Source organism: Juglans regia, chromosome 5 (genome assembly GCF_001411555.2).
Source record: "Juglans regia cultivar Chandler chromosome 5, Walnut 2.0, whole genome shotgun sequence".
NCBI classification, from domain to species: Eukaryota; Viridiplantae; Streptophyta; class Magnoliopsida; order Fagales; family Juglandaceae; genus Juglans; species Juglans regia.
The window spans coordinates 517,665-541,051 of NC_049905.1; the positions used below are offsets into that span (position 1 = coordinate 517,665).

The following is a 23,387-nucleotide window of genomic DNA, read 5'->3' on the forward strand; positions in this document are numbered from 1 at the left end:
CCTGCTAAGTTTGTGATTTTGGTCCATCGGAATTTTTAATGGTTTGGAGGCTAAATGTCCAAAATCTGCAAGAATGTCTAATGTGTATTTTCTTTGGTAAAGATGGATGCCAGATGGTGATCTAGCAACCTCAATGCCAAGAAAATACTTTTTTTTTTTTTTATAAGTGTGCCAAGAAAATACCTTAAGGGCCTAAGGTATTTGATTTTAAAATGGTGATTGAGGTAGGTTTTGAGAACATAAATGGAATTAAGAGAATTGCTAGCCACTACTATGTCATCCACATAGACTAAAAGGGATGTAAAAGTGTCACCATTGATACAAGTAAAAAGGTTATAATCTTTCTTAGATTGAGTGAAGCCAAACTAAATGAGAGAGTGAGAAAACTTGTCATACCATTGGCGTGAAGCTTGTTTAAGGCCATAAAGACTTTTGAGCAGTTTGCATACTTGATTGGGAGAGCCTTTGTGATAGCCAGGGGGTAAATTTCCTCTTGGAGGTCACCATGGAGGAAGGCATTGTTGACATCAAACTGTTGAAAGTGTCATCCATTGATAGTTGCTAAGGCAAGAAGTGTTCTCACAGTGACTATTTTTACTACTGGTGAAATAGTCTCATGGTAGTCTATTCTTTCTTGTTGAATGAAACCTAGCAACCAACCTAGCATTCTTTCTCTCGATAGTACCATTTGAGTGGTATTTTGTTTTGTAAACATATTTACAATCAATGGGAACCTTGCGAGAAAGTAGATCAGTGAGGACCCAGGTGTTGTTTAGTTCTAGAGTTTGAATCTCAATCTTCATTAGCTTACACCAGTTAGGGTCCTTTACAGCTTGTTTATAAGTGTTGGGATCAGTGTGTGAAGAAATTGTGGAAGAAAATAATGAAAATTCAGGTGATAATTGATCATAAGAAATGGATGAAGACAATGGGAATGAAATACCTGAGGAAGAAGGCGATGAGACCAGAGATTGAGTAGGTGAAATAGAAGAAATCTTTTGGCAGTGAAAGTCTTGGATATATTGGGAAGCTCTTCTAGTTCTTGTTGATCTTCTGAGAGCAGGTTGAGAGGAAGAATCTAAAGGTGCTGACAGATTGGAAGGTGATGCTGGAAGGATGGGTGTAGGGGATGGAGATGGTAATGGAGAAGATGAAGGAAATGATGGCATAGAATGGGTGGTGGTTTGAGGAGAAGTCAGAGAAGAATTAGCAGGCATAGTAGGATGTGGAGGAGAAAATGAAAAGTCATTAAAAACTAGCAATTGGGAAGTGGATGAGGGAAAGGTCTGATAATGAAAATGGAAGATATGCTCATAAAAGGTGACATCTCGGGAAATGAAAACTGCATTAGTGTCAAGGTCAAGGAGTTTATATCCTTTTGACTCCAAAATGGTAGGCAGGGAAAAGACACTTCCTATCTCGAGGATCAAACTTTTTTCTATTCTGAGATAAGGTTGAGGCAAAACATAGACAACCAAAAATTCTCATGTGAGAATAAGTTGGGGAGTTAAACAAGAGCTCAAATGGGGTTTTGTGAGCTCAAATGGGGTTTTGTTGGAAAGCAATGGACTAGGGGCCTATTAATAATGTAGGCTACAGTGAGGATGCAATCACTCCAATATTTTTGTGAAAGATTGGATTGTATTTTAAGAGCTCGAGCAATGTTTAAGAGATGTTGGTGATTTCTCTCTGGAATGCCATTTTGCTGTGGGGTCTCCACACAAGTTTTATGATGTATGATTCATTTTTTATTGAAAAAATATGTCATTTAGAATTCAAGTCCATTATCACTTTTGAGAATTTGAACTTTGGTGGAAAATTTAGTTTCTACTAAGTTTCAGAAAGCTTCTATACAAGGTTTAGTATGTGACTTAGCTTTGAGTAAATAGATCCAAGTACTTCTAGAAAAATCATCTACAATGGTTAGGAAGTACTTGGAACCATCATAAGCTGTAATGGAGTTGGGTCCCTAGATGTCACAGTGTATGAGCTCAAAATGTTTTTTGCTTTTATGAGTGCTAATGGGGAAAGGGAGTCTATGATACTTTGCAATGGGCTAGATAAGGCAAGTTTCTCACTAGAAATAGACGATAAGTGATTTTTTTTTATAGAAGAATCTGAAATTACATGTAATTTTGAAATGGGTGTGTGGCCCTTCTACAATGCCAAAGATATGAAATGAAATCAACAGGTTTGAAAGTAGTGGAAACAAAAAAACTTTTAGACAAAGGAACAAAAAAATGATGAAGGAGAGCTGTTGGTGGAGCTGCAACAGTAACCAAATGATATAGGTCATTCTTCATCTCACCCGTGCCAATCGTGGTCCATGAAAAAAAGTCCTGAATAAAACAAAGTTGTGAAAAAAAATATGAAACAACAAGAAAGGGAGTTAGTCAATTGTTTTGCTAAGATCAAGTTGAAATTGAAATATGGAACACAGAGCACATTGTGCAGTACCAAGGTGTTGGTGAGTTTGACAATGCTTATGTGAGAAACATGTGTTGTGTTATTGTTGGGAAGTCTTACCACAAAAGAAACATGTGAAGTAATGGCTGAGAGAAATGATGTGCTACAGACCATGTGATTTGTAGCACCAGTGTCAATTATCTAGGATGTTTGAGGTGCTGTGTTGTGTGCTTGAGTGGATTGAGTGAGACAAAAATGAATACTATTCATGAGAGAAGAAGGAGAGCAATTTGTTTGGACATTGTTAATTGAGTGATTGGCAATAGGGGCCTCCTTTGACTGCAATAAGGACAACAGTTTTTGATATTGGTCCTTTGTAAATGTTGATTTCTCATCTGTAGTGGCTACTAGTTCAGCTAAGGTGAGATTGACAGATGAAAAATCAGGAGAATTATTTTTAACATGCAGTTTACGCCCAGGTGGGTACCCATGAAGTTTATAGCATTTATCTGCCATGTAACATGTTAAGTGATAATAAGTGCAGAGGAGAGATTGTGCATTGACTGCTTTGAAACAATTTTCAAGAATGGCCTTGTATTTTGCAATGTGTGTAAAATGATCTATCACGTTTGTGTGAGGTGGGTGGTTTGAATGGTGTTTTGGATGGGTTGTATGGCTACCTAACAACAAGTGTCATAGAGTTAGGGGAAGGCAAAACTGAAAGCATTTGGTTCTGCATTTCTTATTGTTGAATCATGGAAAAAATTTTGTTGATGGGAGGCAAAGGATCTAACAACATGATTTGGTCATGAGTGACATGATAAGATTCATTAAGACCCATGAGAAATTGTATTACACAATCCCTTTGATATCTATCAAGGAGAATAGTTAGTCTACCACAAGTACAATCAAGCAAAGGGTCATATATGTGGAGTTCATCCCACAGGGTCTTAAGTTTGCCAAAGTAAATACTCACAGAATCATGTTCTCAAGGCCTTTTTTAATTTAAAGATGCGATGCCCATTTTGCTGAGTAAATCTATCTTTGAGCTCAACCCAAATCTGTCTAGCATCATCAACTAGTGCAATGCTAGATTTCAGAGATGAGCTAATTGAATTTTGAAGCCAAGAAACAACAAGGTCATTACAACATTCTCATGCATCATATAGAGGGTCAGTGGGGGTTTGTGGTTTTAACAAAATACCATTGATAAAACCAAGTTTGTTTTTGGCTCAGAAAGCTCTGCAGATAGCTCTTGACCAAGTGGTAAAATTTCTGTGGTGAGAGGATCAGGAACCAAAGGAATAGAGGGGTTGTCCCCATGGCCAAGTCTGTAAGGGTTGATGATGTTGGTAAAATCTCTAAATAAGGAACTGTTTGAGTCGTCAACCCTACTGCTAGGAGTGTAAACTTAAACCGAAAAACCGGTCCGGTCCGAAACCGGTTTTTAAAATGTAAAAACCGGCCAGTTCCGGTCCGGGATTTTTTTGACCGGACCGGACCAGACCAGTTGATTAAAAAAAATAAAAAAATAAAATTTTTATATATAAGTTTTATACAAAATATTTTTTATATATTAAATATTAATATATATAAGTTTTATATATAATGTATAATTATAAATTTTTATGTGAAATTTTTATATATAATATATATAATTATATATATTCATATATGAAATAATTTCTTATTATAATTTATAAATTATTACATAAAATATTAATACTAAATCGCTAAAAATTTATAACTAATACTAATATATAACTTATAACTATATCAATAGTCTAATATTAATACTGTTATATAGTCTAATATATTAATAAAAGTATAAAACAGTTTTTTTTAAATCAATTTTTTTTTTATAAACAAATTTTTAATGACAAATTGTGAAACTTACATTTAAATAAAATCGAAAAACTGGACCGGACCGGACCGGAAACCGGTAAAACCGGAAGTACCGGTTTAGGAAGGTAACTGGTGCGTAATCGGTTTTGAAAAATACAAAACCGGTACATACCGGTTCAGTCCTAGATTTTATCCAAAACCGGACTGGACCGGACTTGTTACACCCCTACCTACTGCTATCTATATGTAGCAAAAAATCTAGCCAACTAACATACTAGGAATAAAAATCTTTGTAATTTACTAGGGGTGTAAATTGGTTAGTCCGGTCGGTTTTGGTCTGTCCGAGTGATGGACTGAAATTTTAGATCCATCATTTTTCCCGGACAAACCATCCATATGGACCAAATCGGACCGATAGTTATTAGTCCGGTCGGTCCGGCCTAATTATTATTTTTTTTTTTCAAATAAATTAATAAAAAATTTATTTAAATTACTAAATTAAAATTAAGTAAATTATTAATATGGATTATATAACTAACTCATTAAAAAAATATTTTATATGTTCAATGATACTAAATTAGATAAAAATTAGATAATTAATTATACAATTACTATAAAAATCATATTTAAAAATATATTTAAAAAATTAAAAAAATATATTTTTTCAATTCAGTTGGTTCGGTCCGGTCTGGTCTGTTTTTTCAATCCAGACCGATCGGCTTACACCCCTATAATTCACTACCTAATTTTGTAAATACAAAATTATACTTGACACATCATCCATTCGAAGGACTTTCTAGTAAACTATTTGAAAAAAGTTATTTTGCCTCCTCACTTTGTCCACTTTATATAATCGTCGATTAAATTTTTATTTTTTTTATTTAATGATTAAAAAAATAATTTTAAATATATTAATGTATTTTTTTTATTTTTTAAAAATATTTAAATATATTAGAAAAGTATAAATAAATAAATAAATAATATTGGACGGTACGCTCAGCCGTAAGAATTAGGATATATTTAAATGTTAAAGTGAGTTGAGTTGAGATAATAAAATATTGTTAGAAAATTATTTTTTAATATTATTATTATTTTAAAATTTAAAAAAATTAAATAATTTATTATATTTTATGTTAAAATTTAAAAAAAATATAATAATAAATTAAGATAATTTTAAACAGTTAGACGGCAGAATAGTCTATTTCCAATAGAATCTTTACCAATTAGTGCTGAATGCAATGACAGCCCGGTGCAGTACTGTTGCCACTCGTCATGGTCACGCAGCTCCAAAATAGTGAGACATTGTGATTCATAATTGCATACTGTTCCAATAGTACAAAATTGCAGACAACAAAATAAAGTTAATGTAGAATAACAACTGAAATTGATTTTAATGGTAGAATCACCCGTGACACGATGACGAATGGGAGATTTCAAAAGAAAGGCTCAGAAGAGTCTCCACAGATGGTAACATGAGGATGCCCTCTCTAGAGGGCCGGCTCAATAGATTTTGAGGCCTAAGGCGATAAGTTAAAATTGGGCCTTTTTCTTATATCAAATTAATTATTTTATATTTAAATATATTTTTATTTAAAAATTATTCTTCTTACTTTTTGAGATGCAAAATTACTAATTAAATTTTTATATTCAAGTTTTTCTAAAATCTCATTTTCAATTGATAATATGGCTTGTCCATTTAATCTTTTCTGCGACATTGTTGATCTTAAATAAGATTTTATTAATTTTAATTTTGAAAAACTTCTTTCTGCAGAAGCAACAGTAATAGGTATTGTCAATAAAATTCTGTAAGCGATACATGCATTTGGAAAAGAATCAAGTCTTTTTATATAATTTAATATATTAATAGGAGTGCTTTTTACTACTGGTAAAATATCTTTTAAAACTTTTAGTTCAGAAAATAAATCTAAACCATCAATATCATATTTCAAAAAGCTTTCAAGACTAAGACAATTTTTTTGCAAACTACCATCGTCAAGTGATTTCAATTTATTTATATCAAATAGAAAACCAAAAATATTTTCATATATTTGAAATTGTTCAAACCTATTTTGAATTGAAGAAATTGCTTGATCTACTATAAATAAGAAATAATTAATTCTAAAAGATTCTTCAGCAGATTGTGTTATCTCCTCATTGACATTTTCATCAAACTGTTTTTTTCTATGAATTATTCGTTTTGTTCTAAATACAGGTTCTATTTCCATATTAATTGCAATCTCTTTCGATGAAATCATAGCAGATTTAAATCCATTTTCTCTATAATCTTGAAAAAAAGAAATAAGACCTTTTAACTGATCAATGGCAACATCTATATGCATATCTTTAGATTGCATACTTTTACTTACAGTATTGACCGCAAATAATATATCATACCATATGGTCGTGCCTAATATGAATTCAAAGTTCTCAATTTCATATGATACTAAACAATTAGCTTCACTTTTTATTTTAGGATCTTCAGTTATTTTTGCTAGTTGCAATAAAGCTTCTCTTATTTGTAGAATTTGGAATTTTATTGCTTTGATACTTTCAATTCGACTTTCCCAACGTGTTTGTGATAGTGGCTTAAGAGTTAGAATTGACACATTATCTTGTAAAATTTTCCATCGCTTTGTTGATGAAGAAAACAAAGAATAAATACGTTGGACTATTCCAAAAAATGATATAGCTTTAGGACAAGAATTAGCCATGTCACATATAACAAGATTAAGATTATGACAACCACATGGCGTGTAAAATGCTTTGGAGTTTATATCAAGCAATCTTCTTTGCACCCCTTGCTCTTTTCCTTTCATATTAGACCCATTATCATAACCTTGTCCTCGAACATTATTAATATCAAGTTCAAGACTTTTTATTGCATCTAATAATTCATTGAAAATACATTTTCCACTTGTATCATCTACTTTAATAAATTCTAAAAAATGTTCATCTATTTTTATTGGGCTTGTTGAAATATTAACACATCTTAGTATGAGAGACATTTGTTCTTGATGACTTGCATCTGGGGTACAATCAAGTATAATTGAAAAATATTTTGCTTCCTTTATTTTTTTAATAATATGGTTTTTAATTTCAGTTGCTAGCAAGTGTATTAATTCATTTTGTATATTATGCCCAAGATAATGATTATGAATTTCACCATCTTGAATACGTCGAATGTGTTCTTGCATTACTGGATCAAACTCAGAAATCATTTCAATTAAACTTAAAAAATTTCCATTATTTTCTTGGTAAACCTTTTCATTTTGTCCTCGAAATGGTAAATTATTTTTACCAAGGGTTTTTACTACAGCAACAATTCTCATTAACACATTTTTCCAATGATCTTTTTCTTTTTTAATTTGTTCTTGGATTTTTTTGTCAATCGTTTTATTTCTTAACAATCTCATTTCTAAATCAAGCCAAGCAGTAATGTTAGTAATATGCTCATTGGTTGTTTCATGGCTTTTAAGCTTAGCACTAAGATTTTTCCAATCATCGGTTCCTTCATTAGCTAGTTGGCTTATACTAAGTTTTGAATTAAACAACTTGCAACAAAAGCAAAATACTCTATTCAAGTCTTTTGAATATACTAGCCATTTTCTATCATGTTTCTCCCCATTTGATAAGTTTCGTATATAATATGTAGTAGAAAAATGTCTAGAGTTCTCATCCTTAGGAAAGTTTATATCGCTATATCTAATTGGACCCTTTTCTACTAATAAATCTCTGAATTTTGTATCAACGTATTTCCATTGAGCTGGGTCATAAATATTTGAAGGAATAGAATCAGATATGTCCTTGGTATTTTTATTTTCTTCTGTACTTTTCCCAAATTCTCCATCAATAATTGTAGCAGTACATGTTTGAGTACTATCCTCATATCCCTTTTGTTGGGTTTGTTGTGTTGTTTCATTATCTCCATATTCCTTTTGTTGTATTTCTTGATTTATTTTGTCATCTTGTGGTCCTATTTGGTGTGTTTCTTGATCATTTACAAATGTTTCACCTAAATTTTCTACTATATTTTGTTTATTAGTAGTAACAAATTTATTTAAAGATCATTTTTGAGATTCAATCAATTTTTATATTCTTCTCTTTTTTTTAAGCTTTTCATATCCAGATGCATATTTTCTATTAGACATATTTTCTATTAGAAAAGAACAATATCCACTATATAAAACTTATTATGATTATGAATAGTCTAAAAAAAATAAATATTAATATAAAACAATAGAACCTGATTTAGCAAATGAGATCCACTTTTATATAATAAATGATCTTCACTTTTATATAAAATTGTTAATCTGCATAATAAAATCAAATATCTTATTGTTAATATCTAAAATCAACAAATAAATTATAAACTAAAAAACATAAAAAGAAAAAGAAAAAGAGTTTGAAAAGTGATGCATAGGTGATAGGTGTCGTGGCCCATGGGCCATGCTGCATGCAAATTGTAAAGTATCAATTAATTGAAGGAAAAAAAAAAAAAAAAAAAAAGAAGCAGGGGACATGGTCCCATGTTCTGGAAATTTATTCTGAGAATTCAAATAGTAACATGGACGTGGCTGTTTTATTGCCACATATATTCACAGGCTTATTCTGTTATTCACCGCATATATGATATATAATACAGATAAAACACTCACTCACTTTATACAAAATAACAAATGTGAAACGGCAAGCTGCAGCTTAGTTTACTTTTTAAAATGCAGACTACACAGTAGAGTTCTTCAACATTTGACGGTGCGAAGAGCCAGAGAGGTTGCCAATGCATACGAGGAAGATGGGCATAGACGCAACACAGAGGTTAGAGAATGGAGAGTGAAATACAAAAGCTTAGAGGTATGAAAAAAAATTTGTTAATTTCATCTATAAAAGCAGAGTTTTTGAGTTCCGTTGGATTTTTTGGGATTTCCTAGAAGTAGATTAAAACCATTAAATTACAGCTATTATTGTGAATTTTAATTTCCTAAGAGAAGTTGCAGCGTCTGTAATTAATAGAAATTTATATTTTCTTTTTATAATTATTAACATTTTTTAACCGTTGGCTTGTTAATTTATTTTAGATATGAGTTTTTAATTTTTTTATTTAGAATAAATATATATATTTTTTTACTTAATTACTTTTTTAATATTTTTTGAAGCCTTCTCTCACTACGGGCCCTTAGGCGACTTAAGTCGCCTTATGGGAGAGCCGGCCCTGCCTCTCTATAGTCTATACCCCTGTCGTTTCGTTCAAGATGATTGATTATAAGAGAATAAAAAAAGAAATTACAAGATGAGTTGGATCTGAGTCATCATATCTGACGGTTAGGGCCCACCTCAGAATGTCGCACTTGACAAATTTATATCATCGGTCAAATGTAGAGCTCTAATTCCGAAGCTGCCAGCAGATAGGAACTTTGCTTTGGCATGCAACCAGCTACGACGGAGCTCTGATTTTATTTACATGTTTTTTTCGTTTGAATTAAGGTTATGTTTGGCAATTACTTTCACTATTATTTTTTATTTTATTATTATTTTTTATCTAATTTTTTATTATTTTTTATTTTTTATATACTTTTTACTATTATTTAATATTTTATTATTAATTTTTCATTACTTTTTTATTACTATTCACAAATATTCTTAACACTTCTCACTACCTAAACGTATCCTTAAGGGTGAAACTACAGCCCCGTTGGGAGCTCTCGTTGGGAGCTCCCGCTGGTGGAGATTGTAGTATTATTTTATATGTGTTTTATTTAAATAATTTTTTATATACATTTTTTAATATTTTAAAATATTTTTAAAAATAAAATAAATTTAAAATATTATTAAAAAAATACTTTCTTAATTAGAAAGTAAAAAAATTTATATTAAAAAATACTTTCTTGATTATGAAGTAAAATAAAAAATTGTAAAAATATTTTTATAATTTTTTATTTTACTTCATAATTAAGAAAATATTTTTTAATAATATTATGATTTTTTTAAATATTTAAAATGGACATGCTACAGTCCCGCTGGGGGCTCTCGTTGGACTTAACTTGTACTTTTCTATGTATATTTTTTTAATTTATTTTTTATATAGATTTTTTTACACTTTTAAATATTTTTAAAAAATAAAATAAATTTAAAATATCATTAAAAAACATTTCCTTAATCAGAAAGTAAAAAAAAAAATCATTAAAAAATACTTCCTTAATCACGAAGTAGAATAAATATGATTTTTTATTCTATTTCGTGATTAAGAAAGTATTTTTTAATAATATTATAATTTTTATTTTATTTTTTAAAATATTTAAAAATATTAAAAATATTTATATAAAAAAAACTAAAAAAATAAATAAAAAATGTTACAGCCCAGCGGGAGCCCCCAGCGGGGCATGTAGCATTTTCCTTGAATTAAGGGCAGGTTTGAGATGAGATGAGAATTTTATGTTTTATTTTAGTGTTTAAAATATTATATTTTAGTATTATTATTGTGTTGAAATTTGAAAAAATTAAATTGAGATTTGAAAAAATTAAATTATTTATTATATTTTGTATGAAGATTTGAAAAATGTGTAATGATGAGATGATATGAGAATTTTGTGTCTCATCCCACCTCAAACCTACCCTAAGTCAATATTGGCATTATTGTTTAGACAAACTTTGGGGCTTACATTCTTTAGGCTATTTAGAAATAACTTGAGATAATTTTAAATAAGTTGAATAAAATATTATTTTTAATATTATTTTTATTTTAAAATTTAAAAAAATTAAATTATTTATTATATTTTATATAAAAATTTCAAAAAATTATAATTATGAGATTAGTTGATGTGAATTTTAAATTCAAATGAATCCCAATAAATTCTTGTATATTTGCACTACTTAAAGCAAATCGATGCTTTTAAAAGGGCTAAGCATTTGGCGAAACATTCTTATTTTATTGAAATAAAAATACACGTATAATACTAGTTTTTTTTTTTCTCTAATATAATAGTAGTTGATATTATAGAACTCAGAATTAATATAATCTTTATATATTATAGATATATTTTTAAAATAAATAATTACAGGATCATGTTATTCTGACATTCATACACTGTTTTATGTCGTCATTGATTAATGCTCGTTGTAAAGTGTTGATGTCAAATTGGGCACGTTTTTGTTAGATTCATCGATGGGGTCCCATCCATTCTGATGCTTGGAGATAACGGGTAAAAGTAGTAAAGCACAGCGAAAAATACTCCATATCTAGTAAGACTTGACCAATAATAATAATAAAAGTAACAACAACGTTCTTCCACCCCAGAACATAAAAATCAACAAAATTACAGACACCACCACAACCACATCCGCAACTTCAGCCGCAGCCGCCATTGATGGGTGCCACAGAACCCGTAAGATACACAACAGATCCGGTTTTTTTATTTCTGTTTGTTGTTGTTTATGTTATTGTTTGTTTGTATGAATGAGCCAAGAGTTTGAAATGTTGGTGTATCTGGTGGTGTTAGGTGGATGAGAGGGAGACCGGTGGAGTTGAAGCGAGAGAGGAGAATGACAAGAAAGAAGAGGAGGAAGTGAAAGATGTGGAGAAAGGTGAGGTGGGTTTTCAAGAAGAGTTGGTTGGGAGCAATAACCATGGAGATTTTCACTTTTCAAGGGTGCAGAGGCTGAACCCCACAAACCCCTTGAGGATCGTCATCAACAGTGGCACTAGAGTTGGAACTCCCTCTCCTTCTCAGCTTTCTCAGCCTTCCCAGCCCGCTCAGTCTCGCTCTACACCAACCCCACAAGTGAGTTCTCCTGTGCTTGCCAAAGTTTGACTTTGATGGCTTTTCAAAGTTTCATTTCTGAAATTTGCCAGTGCGTTCCCGAAAAAAGAAACAATTTTTTTTTTTAAATTTTTGTTTGTATTTTTCAATTCATACTCATATTTATAACTTGTTTAGTTTTTTGTCTGAACTTACCTTTTGTGCTTTCTAAAACTACAAAAAGAGAAATTTTAACGGCTTCTTGTCAATCTTCGCAATCTTGCTAGCCTATTTTTTATGCGCTAAATTAGAAGTCAGATTCCATAAGATTACACAGTGGTAGCTTATACTTCTGCTATCCACAAATGAAAATCTTGACTGTGTCAGTTGGCTCTCTCTCTCTCTCTCTGAGCAATTTTCATGTATAACTAAATTTCTGGTTTTTTCTTTCTTTGCAAAGCAGCCGTCACTAACGACACTGAATTCAAGAGCATACACCAACCGAATATCTCTGGTTCTGTTCCTTGTGCATATGGTTGTGGTTGTTGGGCTAGTTGGTTTTCTTGTGTTCAAGGGTATTCAAGTGCTAATTGTAGCTTCAGAATCTGTTAAAAGAAAAGAGAAAAAGGTGTTAATGCATTATCTACCACAAGTCGAAGCTGCATCTCTTTTAAGCATTACTCTTGCGTTTGCATGGCAAAAGGCAGTCAGGGAATGGCCTATATTCATGGTTCGTTTTATACTATGGAGTTCTTTTCTCTTGTCACTATCTGCTGGAATTCTACTTATTTGCTTCCAAAAGCCTCCCACGGATGGCCTTGGAGTCTGTTTTATTGCCTTTGCAGTAGGCAATGGATTATATGCTTGTTGGATCACACAGCGAATTGGGTTTTGTTGTAAGGTCCTGGTTAAATCACTTGAACCTGTTTCAAAATTCCCTGGTTTGAATGAGCCTATTTACTGGATGCTTGGGGCCGGATTCATGTGGATGTCCCTGTGGATTTTCGCTGTGGTTGGAGCCTTGAATTTTTACTTTCCCCCATTGATCATAGTTGCATTGGTTTTGAGCTTGGCTTGGACCGCCGAAGTAATGAGAAATGTTGCTAATTTGACAGTAAGTAGGGTAATTGCTCTCTATTATCTCAGGGGAATGCAATCTAATATCCAATTCTGCTTCCAAAGAGCCTTGACTCAGAATCTTGGAAGTGCTTGCTTAGGCTCTCTCTTCGTGCCTGCGATTGAGGCCCTGAGAATTGTTGCTCGGGCTCTGAATTTGCTTGAGGGAGAAGATGAGTTTATGTTTTGCTGTGCACATTGCTGTCTCAGAGTCATGGACTCCATCTTCAGAAATGGAAATGGCTGGGCCTATGTGCAGGTAATGTTACTGAAAAGACTTTTCCACCTGTGTATTGTCTTCACTCCAATGCCATTTTATGAAGTAGAGGAACGGTTAATCAGGGACTTTTCTACTAATTTGTGGCAGATAATTCACCATTAAAAATGGCTCTGTTTCAAGGAAAAAAGTAACCATCCATTGCAATCAGAAGTAGTTTATCTAGTGATCACTAGTTGAGAAGCATTGTGTTAATGGCTGAATTTTTCCAATTGTGATTTAGGTGGCGATCAAGATACAATTTTTTTTTTTCTGATAGTCATTATTCTGACTTAAAGCTTGAGAATTTCATTTTGAGTTTAATACTTTTAACGGAATGGTGTAATTTGATTTAGTTAGGAATAATATCTCATGGTTCATTCTCGATATTTTGTCGCCTGAATTGTTCTCAAGTTTTTCACGATGCATCTGGATTGAACTGGATTGATTCTAGGAGAAGAATGATATACTTTTGTTTTGCAAGTTATCATTCTCACCTCCCAATGTTTTATTTGGATGATTTTATAAATACTGATGATTTGCAGTGCCCTCATTATCGGAGTTGTGATTGTCAATGCAGTCCACCTAAATTATTCACAAACTGCATTTTCGGAGAATATTTTGGGGCTCGTTAATTTATAGATGTTTATTTAACTATTTTTTAAACTATTTTTACAGATAGCAGCATATGGAAAAGGTTTTGTGAAGGCATCACAAGACACTTGGGAGCTCTTTAAGAAGCAAGAAATGGAAGCTATCGTTGACTCTGACATAACCAGCTCAATCTGCTTCCTAACCGGAGTCTGTAGTGGCTCTATCTGTGTCATAGTTATAGCTGCTTGGACTGCCAAAGTCCACCAACCTTACACAGCCACCGTTTCACTACTTGCATTCTTCATTGGATACCTAATGGTTGGTGGCCATATCTTGACCAATCCTACGTTATTTGATTCTTCCTTCTCTGTGCAATTCAATTCATGTGATCAGTTTAACTTAATAAACTATTATTATGGTGCACCAGACCAGGATTTCCATGGCAGTACCACATGCCTGCGTGAGCTGTTACTACGTTTGCTATGCAGAGAATCCTGAAAACAGGCTGTATGATAAAATAATAAAGGATCGTCTCAACTTGATCAAAGCTGGCCTTGATGCGGTTGTACCTACACCTAGAGTTCCCCACCAGTTTGCAGCAAGGTAGCCCGGGGTTTGATTTCTCCTCTTAATGGTATTAAAACATGTTGGCATCATTTTGATGGTCATACCAATCCATCGGGGGGGCTTTTGGAGACTTCACTCAATCCAACTGAACTCAAGATAAAGGATAAACAATGGATGAGATGGTGGCGCCCATGACAATGATTTTGAATGTGAAAGTTCAACCATTATTGGATGTTTTGGCATTGGATAGAAAGTGGAGAGCCCATTCCAGCGAACAAGAAGGCTACAAGACAAAGTGTTCATTGGCCGTGTCCTACTCCTCTGTATAATTGAATAGACTATTGGAATATTGATATTAACGTTGTAAAATGCTTTTGGGAGAGCCTATACCATTGATTGATTTATTAGCTTTACTTTATCTGACAACTTGTTACTCCCAATGCAATCAATCCTCTTCAACGGTCATTAAAATCACATGCATGCCAACTTATAATAAAGTAATGAAAATTTGGGAGTCCAAATCATCGTCTCCACAGCATTTTCCTTTGCTTTTAGGAGATCCATATGCAGTAGACATTAGTGCTGCACTTTATATGCAACACTTGCTTGATGAAGAAGAAGAAGAAGCTCTTCAAAAACACTAATGTCTCATCATCAAGCAAATATGGATCTCAAAGCAACTGTGTTATGGAAGCAACCAAACTTTCCCCTTAAAAACACAAATATTGTTGTCTCTTTTCGTGGATATGATCTTTTGCTTGAAAGCCTCAAAAACACCTTTTCATTTCACATATTTAAGCACGTCACGCATCTCAAATACCCTTTTGTTGATAATTTATTATTCAGAGACAATTAAAGTAGATGATTTTGAATTCGTCAATATTCCATTTACTGTATTAAGCTGATTTTCCATCAGTTTTTAAATTCTAAAACAATGGGTAATTCGACGGCAGAATGAATAAATCACCTTTTTTTTATTTATTATTATTATATATAAATATCTGGGGCAGAATGAATATGTTTGAAAGCTGATTTATGATTTGAAACTATAGATTATTCCAAGCACGAAAGCAACGTTTGGGAACCCAAACTTTCTTGACGTTTGCATTATCCCTATCCTTGTACTTGCACAACTTCCTACCAATACCAATGACTCCAATTTGACTTTTCTTTCCTCCCTCACATCCTAACACTACCACTAATAGGAAACCAAAACCAAGTAAATGATCTCCTCATCAACTGAAGTCTGATATATTGCATGCAACTCACCATTGGTACCAAGACTAAGGTATGTTTGGATATAATAAGTGTTTCATTTTATCTTATTATTATAAATTTCTTAAATTCTCATATAAAATATAATAAATAATTTTATTTTTTTAAATCTTAAAATAATAATAATAATATTAAAAATAATATTTTATTTAATTTTTAACTATCATCTCATCTAAATTCAATATTCAAACCATACTTAAAACAAACATTGACTTCAGTTAGCAAGAAATTAAAGCCCAATAACCGTGAGGCTCACCCTATATGATGCTATTGGGTGAGCCTATTTAGGAGGCCAATAAGTTAGGAAAAAGAACTATATTATCCCCGTCAGGAATGGTTAAGTGAAGATAGATAATACGGTTGAGTCCTGCTATACATAAGCTTCACATTTTATATATCATTTAAAAAATAAGTGATTTTATTTTTTTATCTATATATTTTATATTTCATATTCATGAAATATAAAGATAAAATAATAAAATTACATATTTTTAATTGCTATACAAAAATATAGAGCTTATTTCAATGACTCAGACAAATATGTTAAGCTATATTTTATGCTACAGCAATTTCACGTGGACTTAAAAGCTCCTTTGTTTCTTGATCCTTCCACACGAAGTTTTCTTCCTCAACAGTATCACAAGATCTTTAACTTTATCTCATATTTTGTTGAATAATCAGATATATGTGGGAGGAATTGGCCAAACGCCAAGACGTTTTCGTTAACATGCTGTATCAAAGACATTAACCAAGTACCAAACGCCAATTTCCCAATAACACCAATTTCCCCAAATGATCGATTAAAAAAAAAATTTATTACGTAGCCTTCGTTTCCTTCTTTCCGCTCACCTTCGCCTCCGCCGAAGAACAACACCCACCACCAATGGCATGAGCATGCCCATGCCCATGCCGTCCATGATCATTATGGTGATGAATCTGCTTCCCCTTCAACTTCTTCCTCATATCATAGGCATCCTCCCCGTCCGCATAATACTTGGCCTTTACATCATGAATCTTGTACCCTAACGTCTCCGCATACAGATTGAAGGCCGCCCTATTGCTCTTCCTCACGTGAAGCGACACGTACTCGGCTCCAAACACTTGCACCATGGCGTTCTGTGCCGCGTTCATGAGCTTCGTGGCCAGGCCGAGCTTGCGGTGGGTGCGGAGCACCGCTAGGGAGGTGATGTGGCCGTGGCACACGTTGCTCTCCTCCTCCACCTTCGCCAGTACGTAGCCGACGATGTGGCCGTTGTTGTCCTCAGCCACGTAGAGGAGCTGCGGCCACGAGAGGATGTGGTAGAGGTAGTATTTCATATGGAAGTTCTCCGGTAGGCATAAGTGGTTGCAGGTCTGCATGGCCAAGAGGTCATCTGTGGTGGCTTTGCGTATGCACACCATTTTTGGGTCGGTCTTGATTTTAGTGGGTTGATTTTACGAGGTGTTAGGATTAGGGTTTGTACGGTGGTTTTTGGATTTGGGGGATCAGCCGATCAAGCAGTTCAAAGGAAACAAATCGTTTCGCTTAAATCTGGAAATCCTGTATATTTATAGGCTTTGCCTTTGCAGTTATGCATTCGGTTTTTTCTTTCAACGTTTATTTTAGTATCTTTTTGTCTAGCAAGAAAGACAAGAATTGAAAGATATTCAACGTTAAAACGTACCATACTTGAGAGGATTTTATAAAAAAAAAATGTGAAAAATTCAGTTTTTTTTTTTGGTTCATGGGATCACAAACTTGTACATTTGGAACTAACTTGTCCTGGATTGCTCACGAAAGAAATACATATATCTAGGCATGAGATGAAGGTAAAGGTCATTTTGTATGGCATGAGATCCAATATTGAAAGAACAAGAACAAGAACAAGCTAAATAATTCAAGATTCCATAAGAGCATTTTTGTGGGCATAGCTTGAGCTTGTGACCAAGTGGAGCATTGAATATTGGCTTCTCTCTATCCATCTTGAACTGCAAATTCGGCTCAGCTCCTCATACGCACATGACACCTACTTTTTTTTCTCTCTTTTGGACTGGTGCTTATGAGCATATGGATATCTCCTGATCGATGCCCTAATTCAATCAGAACATTGAAATACAGAGCTTATGACATAACATATTATTATTAGAAGGCAGAAGGAATAAGCTGGCTTTGAAATTGGCAAGTAAAAGACTGACATCATATGGTGAACTGAAAATGTGATGTTTACTCACCTCTTAAATGGAAAATCAGCATTGTTCACTCATTTCTTGAATTTCCACAATCTGATGTACCTACTATTATGTGTGGTGACAACCTTGTTCATCCCAACAGCCAAGCATGTGATGGGAGGCCGATCACTTTTAGGAATGCTGTCGATGCTAGTATCTTCTGAAAGCCTCCTTCCTTTCTTCCTTCCAATGGCTCCAAGGGTGTTTTGGGAGGTTGATAGCATATTACCTTCCATAACGCAGCTTGAAAGAACTTGACCTGTGTTCTGATCTAAAATGCGTAGCACACCATCTATTCCACCAACAACTAAAGTTGATGTGTCATTTCGTAGGTGTTGCAAAGAATATACAACATTTGGACTCACTCGTGTCTCCCATAGAGATCTCATTGTCCTGGAAGGTAAGATAATTACTGTTAACAGGAAACATAACTCACCACCAACAAGTATCCATGATGAAATTCAAAGAATTGTATTGAAATTTAACTTTCTGCCTACTTATACGGAAAAAAAAAATAGAACTCTAAGAAAATCACTATCTTAAAACAAGCAATTTCAGAGACAACAGCCTTTGTTGGTTGTAATATATAATCAGCTTTTGGTTGAAGATAACTTCCCACCATGGGGTTTCACCCATCATTTCATGATATCTTCTCCCAAATATATCGATTCTACAAAACAAGGTTATAACTATTTGGTTGTATAGTCAGGAAAAAAAGGAAAAGAAAGAAAGAGGTGGGGTGGGAGGGTAAGGTTATGGCCTGGAGAAAGTTATTGGTGTTTTCGACAACCACACAAACTGCACATTTACAGTTCGACCGTGTAAGTTGAATTCATAATATAGTATTTGAAGCTAATACTTGCATACCTAAGGTCCCAACAAGAAGCATATCCAGCTGTGGATCCGGCAAACACTAGATGCGAGGAAGCATTGTAACACAAACTCCTTATGCCTGTCAAGAGAAGTTGAAAATTCATGCACTTACAAACAAAGAACAAAGCCTTGGTACCTCCGCAAAAATTGCTTCAAGCCAATAATATTTAGAGATAGAAGATCGACAAAAAGTGGCAACTTTCTTCAAAAACTGGAAGCAGATCTCAACCATTTTACTTCCCATGAATAAAATTGATACAGAAAGGGCAGATGAGCATATAGGCAGGAATTGTCCTTCTGTGTACCTATATATTTGGAGGAATGGAAAAAAGGCACCAGGAAAACAGTCCATTTCTCTGGCATTTTATAACAGTATTTAAATGGCAAAAATCCAAAACTATGATTGTCATGACAGGTAGGAATATTTACTGGAGACAGGATAAGCCATCTCCAATTTGCACTTTCCTATCGTACTGTATTTATCTTTTAATACACACACTCATGCGCGCGCACACAAACATATATATATATATATATATATATATGTGTGTGTGTGTGTGTGTGTATATGAAAAGAAAGCAAATCAAAGACCTAAACAGAGATGAGGAAGGACAACGTAATAAGCAAATTCCGAAAGAATAACAAAAGGAAAAAAAGGCATATGCATGGCCAAATAAGAGAGCAGAAATACAATAAAACCTGTTGAGTCTGTCGATCTTAGCGTTGCTACCCTCTGATCAGATGAGATCCCTGAGACTGTGATGCTTCCGAGAGAGGAACCACTAAGTATCAAGTGATCATCGCTCAAACATAAGCATTTTACAGGTCCAGCATGCATCCTACAATTAGAAATTGGAAATATTCCCACATGAAAATTCACAAGCCATTTAATTCATTCTAATCCAACATGCTCCATTGAAAATGTTACCTTTCATACTTTCTGAGTCAGGTAGATTGTTCCGTCAAGTTTAATGAAGGCATTTGATTTCTTCATTATGGGTTTTCATTTGGATTTTGGCAGTAATTAGGATGTGTGCATGCAGAGCAAATGGGGGCAATTCATGGTGGCATAGACGAGGCATTTTTCAGATTAGCCATTCTCGATTCATAAAATAAGAGTGCTGTTATGACAGGGCTTACCACTGAACCATAAATGTCAAGCGTAGGTTTAATTCATTGAAAGTTGAAAAGTAAACATGGCAGACCAGGTAAGTTGCGTGCCAATTTGGTTCGGATGAAGACTTATGTATCAAACCTACCATTTGCAACAATGTGCATGAAAAAACTTGAATCAAACTTATGAATAGCATAGTACTCAACCACAGAGCTAACCAACCTTTACTCCCAGATAACACATTTCTCTTCGATAATATTCTGAGCCACTAGAGTTTGGTTGTTTCTTAAAAAAAGGCAAGAGTGATGGATTAGTAATTGATAAGTTTCTCACTCTCGTACCTAATTATTCGAGAACACTTCCTACTGTAGATGTCAAATACACGGGCTGTTCCATCCTCGCATCCAACCACTGCCTCAGGATCATAGTAGCTGTAACCAGAGAAGGGAGAAGATTAATTTTGCACATAACAAGGAAATGTCCAAATTTTTTGGACAAGTTAAAAAAAGTAGATGTGGGTCGCAACCAAGCCCCCAAATCAAAGACGAAGGAAGATCTCTGGAATAAATGTAGCTTTTTAGTTTAACTATTAATGTCTGATACATAGCATCTTAATGATAAATTAGATATATATGTAGATACAAATAAACCATATTAGTTAATATGTTAGATGCTTTGACTTGATACGGGTTTGTCAATGGATATTTAACTTCAATCATTCAGTAGCAAGAAGGATAGCTAAAGCCAGAATGTTTCACATACCGCATGCATAAACCCTTCACAAAGGTGCCTTGACTTGAGGGAAATATACTTCTTTTCCCATTCCGGCTCCATATGCACATACGAGTACCAACCAAACCAACAATCTAAACAGATAAATCGTAATTCAGAAATTAGTTACCTAGAGAGATTAATTTCTTTGAGAAGTAATCAAATATTTTATTAATAATTGCGAAGGGTGTAACCCAAGTACACAGGAAGTATGCAAGAAGAATCACCTAGAGAGATTAATAAAATAATCCATACACACACGTCTTAATAAATCAAAACAACTTAATACTTCATAAGAACACTCATAGCAACTGAGATCAAAGATGATCCAAATGATATTGATGTATCATTCAACCGCAATCATAAAGCCAAATTTATAGGAGAAAAGGAAAAAGGAATGTAAACTTTATCCCTGCTATTAAACTTTCCAAGAAAGGTAGAAACCATCACGCAAATTCTGATAGCATGTTGGAGAGATCTTTTATACTTCATGAAATTACTCCGAAAAGGAAGTGTCCTAGCAAATATTTATTAATATTTTCAACGAAGATGCATTCATGACCTTATTGATCCTTTAAGAAGAAGCAAGGATATACCAAACACATAAACTCAAATTCATACTTTGCAGTGGACTCTCAACTAGTGATACATCAAGACTAAGCCATGCCCGTATAAGTTTGTTTGTTGGAATAAGGTAGCATTATAGTGAAGTCTCACGTACAACACAAAGTAAGAGCATACTGATTTGATCATGCTACCTTGCTCTCGTCAAAATCAAAGTCAACCAGAGGAATTGTGTCCGGAGCCGAATATTCTTCCACACATTTGTAGCTTTCTAATGACCAGAGACGCATCACCTATCCGCATTTACATCAGTTAATAGTATTTGGGTGCAAATAATACGAGGATTAACATTTAAAAAAAAAAAAAAAAGAAGAAGAGAAAAAGAAATTCAAGTTTGTTCTGAAAATTCAAATAAAACTATCAAGAAGACGTGAATGAGGGAAGTGAGCATAAAAGGATTGGTCGTGACATGAAGACCAATTTAGTAATGTTCACAAAAGGTGATTTAATTTTATTCGAATGTCTTGTTAGGATGATCAGGGAAAGAGTAATACGACCCTGGGGCTTTGGCTTAGGTGGTAAAAGGGTAAGGTAAGATGAGGGTAGAACTATGGATCAAATGTTGCCAAGCAAAAAGAATAAAAGGCTGATAAGAGTGCAAATCGAGCTTGAGAGGACAGAAAATTAGAGCACATTACATTACAATGCATGTCTGAAAGCCTAAAATAAAATTGCTCTTGTTGCTGAAAAACTAAGAAAGTCTGTCCAGTGGCGGCTCAGGTAAAATCTACTCCTAGCAGGGAGAATTAAAAGAAAAAAAAGAGTTGATTTCTCATTGTTAAAAACTTAAAATCCTTAATGATAAGTCGTAGTCAATCTGGGTAGCAATACCTTGTCACCTACACCAGTAAGAATCAAGCCCATCTTCATTCGGCACTGATCAACCCTAAGAGAAAGCAAGGTCAGGTGGATAATATTCCATCAAGATGCCAGCTCACACACACACACTGACACACAAAATTCAGACACGTAATTTGAGATATGGTTAAAATGTTAGGTTTCAGAATTCTGTGATAATAATTATTCCCCTGACCTTGCTTATATAGTCTTACTGGTTCTAATCTCCATCTCAAAGGGGAATCCCGCTAGCTCCAACAGTTTTATTGCTTTCGATAAGCCCCCAGAATTTATATTTTGTAGTCATAATATGTAAACATTCCAAGAGCCAAATGCAGAGTCCAAAGACGAATTTTAAACTCTCCAAGCGATACTATCAGACATTGGAAACTAATGTTGAATGAGTCAACACGCCCAAATCCCTTAGAAATCGTAAGTAGAAAAGACACTGAACAGTAGAAAGAGGATTAAGGACTTACCCAACTGAATGACCCTTCCAATGATCAACGTCAATCATACCTTCTAGTAAGGACAATCTGTGATGCTCCATAGCCAGTTTCTCTAAATACATCTTTAGTGATCTCTCTGAGTACGTAGTGTTATTGGTAAAATCCATGGAATTCCGCTGCTGCTTGGAGTAGAATATTTGCAGTAATTTGGATTTACTGATAATTGTATTCCTTCATAAAATTGGAAAACTAAGTTGGTCAGATATATAACAAGATTATATATGACGCAGAAACAATGGGAGAATGCTCATAAGAAATTAAAATTTCCATATGCGTATATAAATCTCAAAATAAATCCAGAAACCAGCGGAAAGCACCAGAATTTGCAAACGACGGAACATCGAATGAGGTCGAAGAAGTCGAGAAACGCGAAGATCATGCAGAGGATATCATGGTCGAGGGATTGGATTGCGGTGGTCCCTCCTGATTTAATCCTCTTGCTCTGCGATCTTTCGCCGGCGGGAGCAGGACCCATCCGAGGAGGCCCTTTTGCTTCCGGGAGGCTCTCCAGTGCTCGGGAAGCAGGAAAAAGGTAGCTCTTTTATGTGGGTGCGGTTCGCAGATTCAGTATGAGTACGAAGACAGAGAAAGATATTACGGCAACATGATTCCGTCTTTACCGTTAAAGAATCGCCTTGTTCGCAACTTATGACAACGAC

At 33.9% G+C, this 23,387-nt stretch overlaps 3 protein-coding genes across 4 annotated transcripts; 1 reads left to right on the top strand and 2 right to left on the bottom strand.

Moving 5' to 3' along the window:
• The first annotated feature begins 11,487 nt into the window (after positions 1-11,487).
• On the top strand, positions 11,488-14,931 carry LOC108988421 (protein PNS1-like). The gene is made up of 5 exons (XM_018961686.2): positions 11,488-11,630; positions 11,745-12,026; positions 12,448-13,359; positions 14,035-14,268; positions 14,378-14,931. The coding sequence occupies exons 1-5, from the start codon at positions 11,613-11,615 to the stop codon at positions 14,555-14,557; spliced, it is 1,626 nt and encodes a 541-aa protein (XP_018817231.1). The 5' UTR covers positions 11,488-11,612; the 3' UTR covers positions 14,558-14,931.
• A 1,403-nt stretch (positions 14,932-16,334) lies between these two features.
• On the bottom strand, positions 16,335-17,490 carry LOC108988460 (N-terminal acetyltransferase A complex catalytic subunit NAA10-like). The gene has a single exon (XM_018961727.2). The coding sequence runs from the start codon at positions 17,191-17,193 to the stop codon at positions 16,609-16,611; it is 585 nt and encodes a 194-aa protein (XP_018817272.1). The 5' UTR covers positions 17,194-17,490; the 3' UTR covers positions 16,335-16,608.
• Positions 17,446-23,272, bottom strand: LOC108988437 (F-box/WD-40 repeat-containing protein At3g52030). Of its 2 annotated transcripts, none has more exons than XM_018961707.2 (10): positions 23,046-23,272; positions 22,699-22,899; positions 22,214-22,268; positions 21,517-21,615; positions 20,750-20,853; positions 20,329-20,418; positions 19,573-19,712; positions 18,868-18,952; positions 18,004-18,393; positions 17,446-17,850 (listed from the first exon to the last, which is right to left on the bottom strand). In XM_018961707.2, the coding sequence occupies exons 1-9, from the start codon at positions 23,201-23,203 to the stop codon at positions 18,033-18,035; spliced, it is 1,293 nt and encodes a 430-aa protein (XP_018817252.1). In that variant the 5' UTR covers positions 23,204-23,272; the 3' UTR covers positions 17,446-17,850; positions 18,004-18,032. The 2 variants fall into 2 exon arrangements, with proteins under 2 accessions (XP_018817252.1, XP_018817246.1); XM_018961701.2 differs by having other exon boundaries at positions 17,446-17,862; positions 23,046-23,271.
• Between the last annotated feature and the right edge of the window lie 115 nt (positions 23,273-23,387).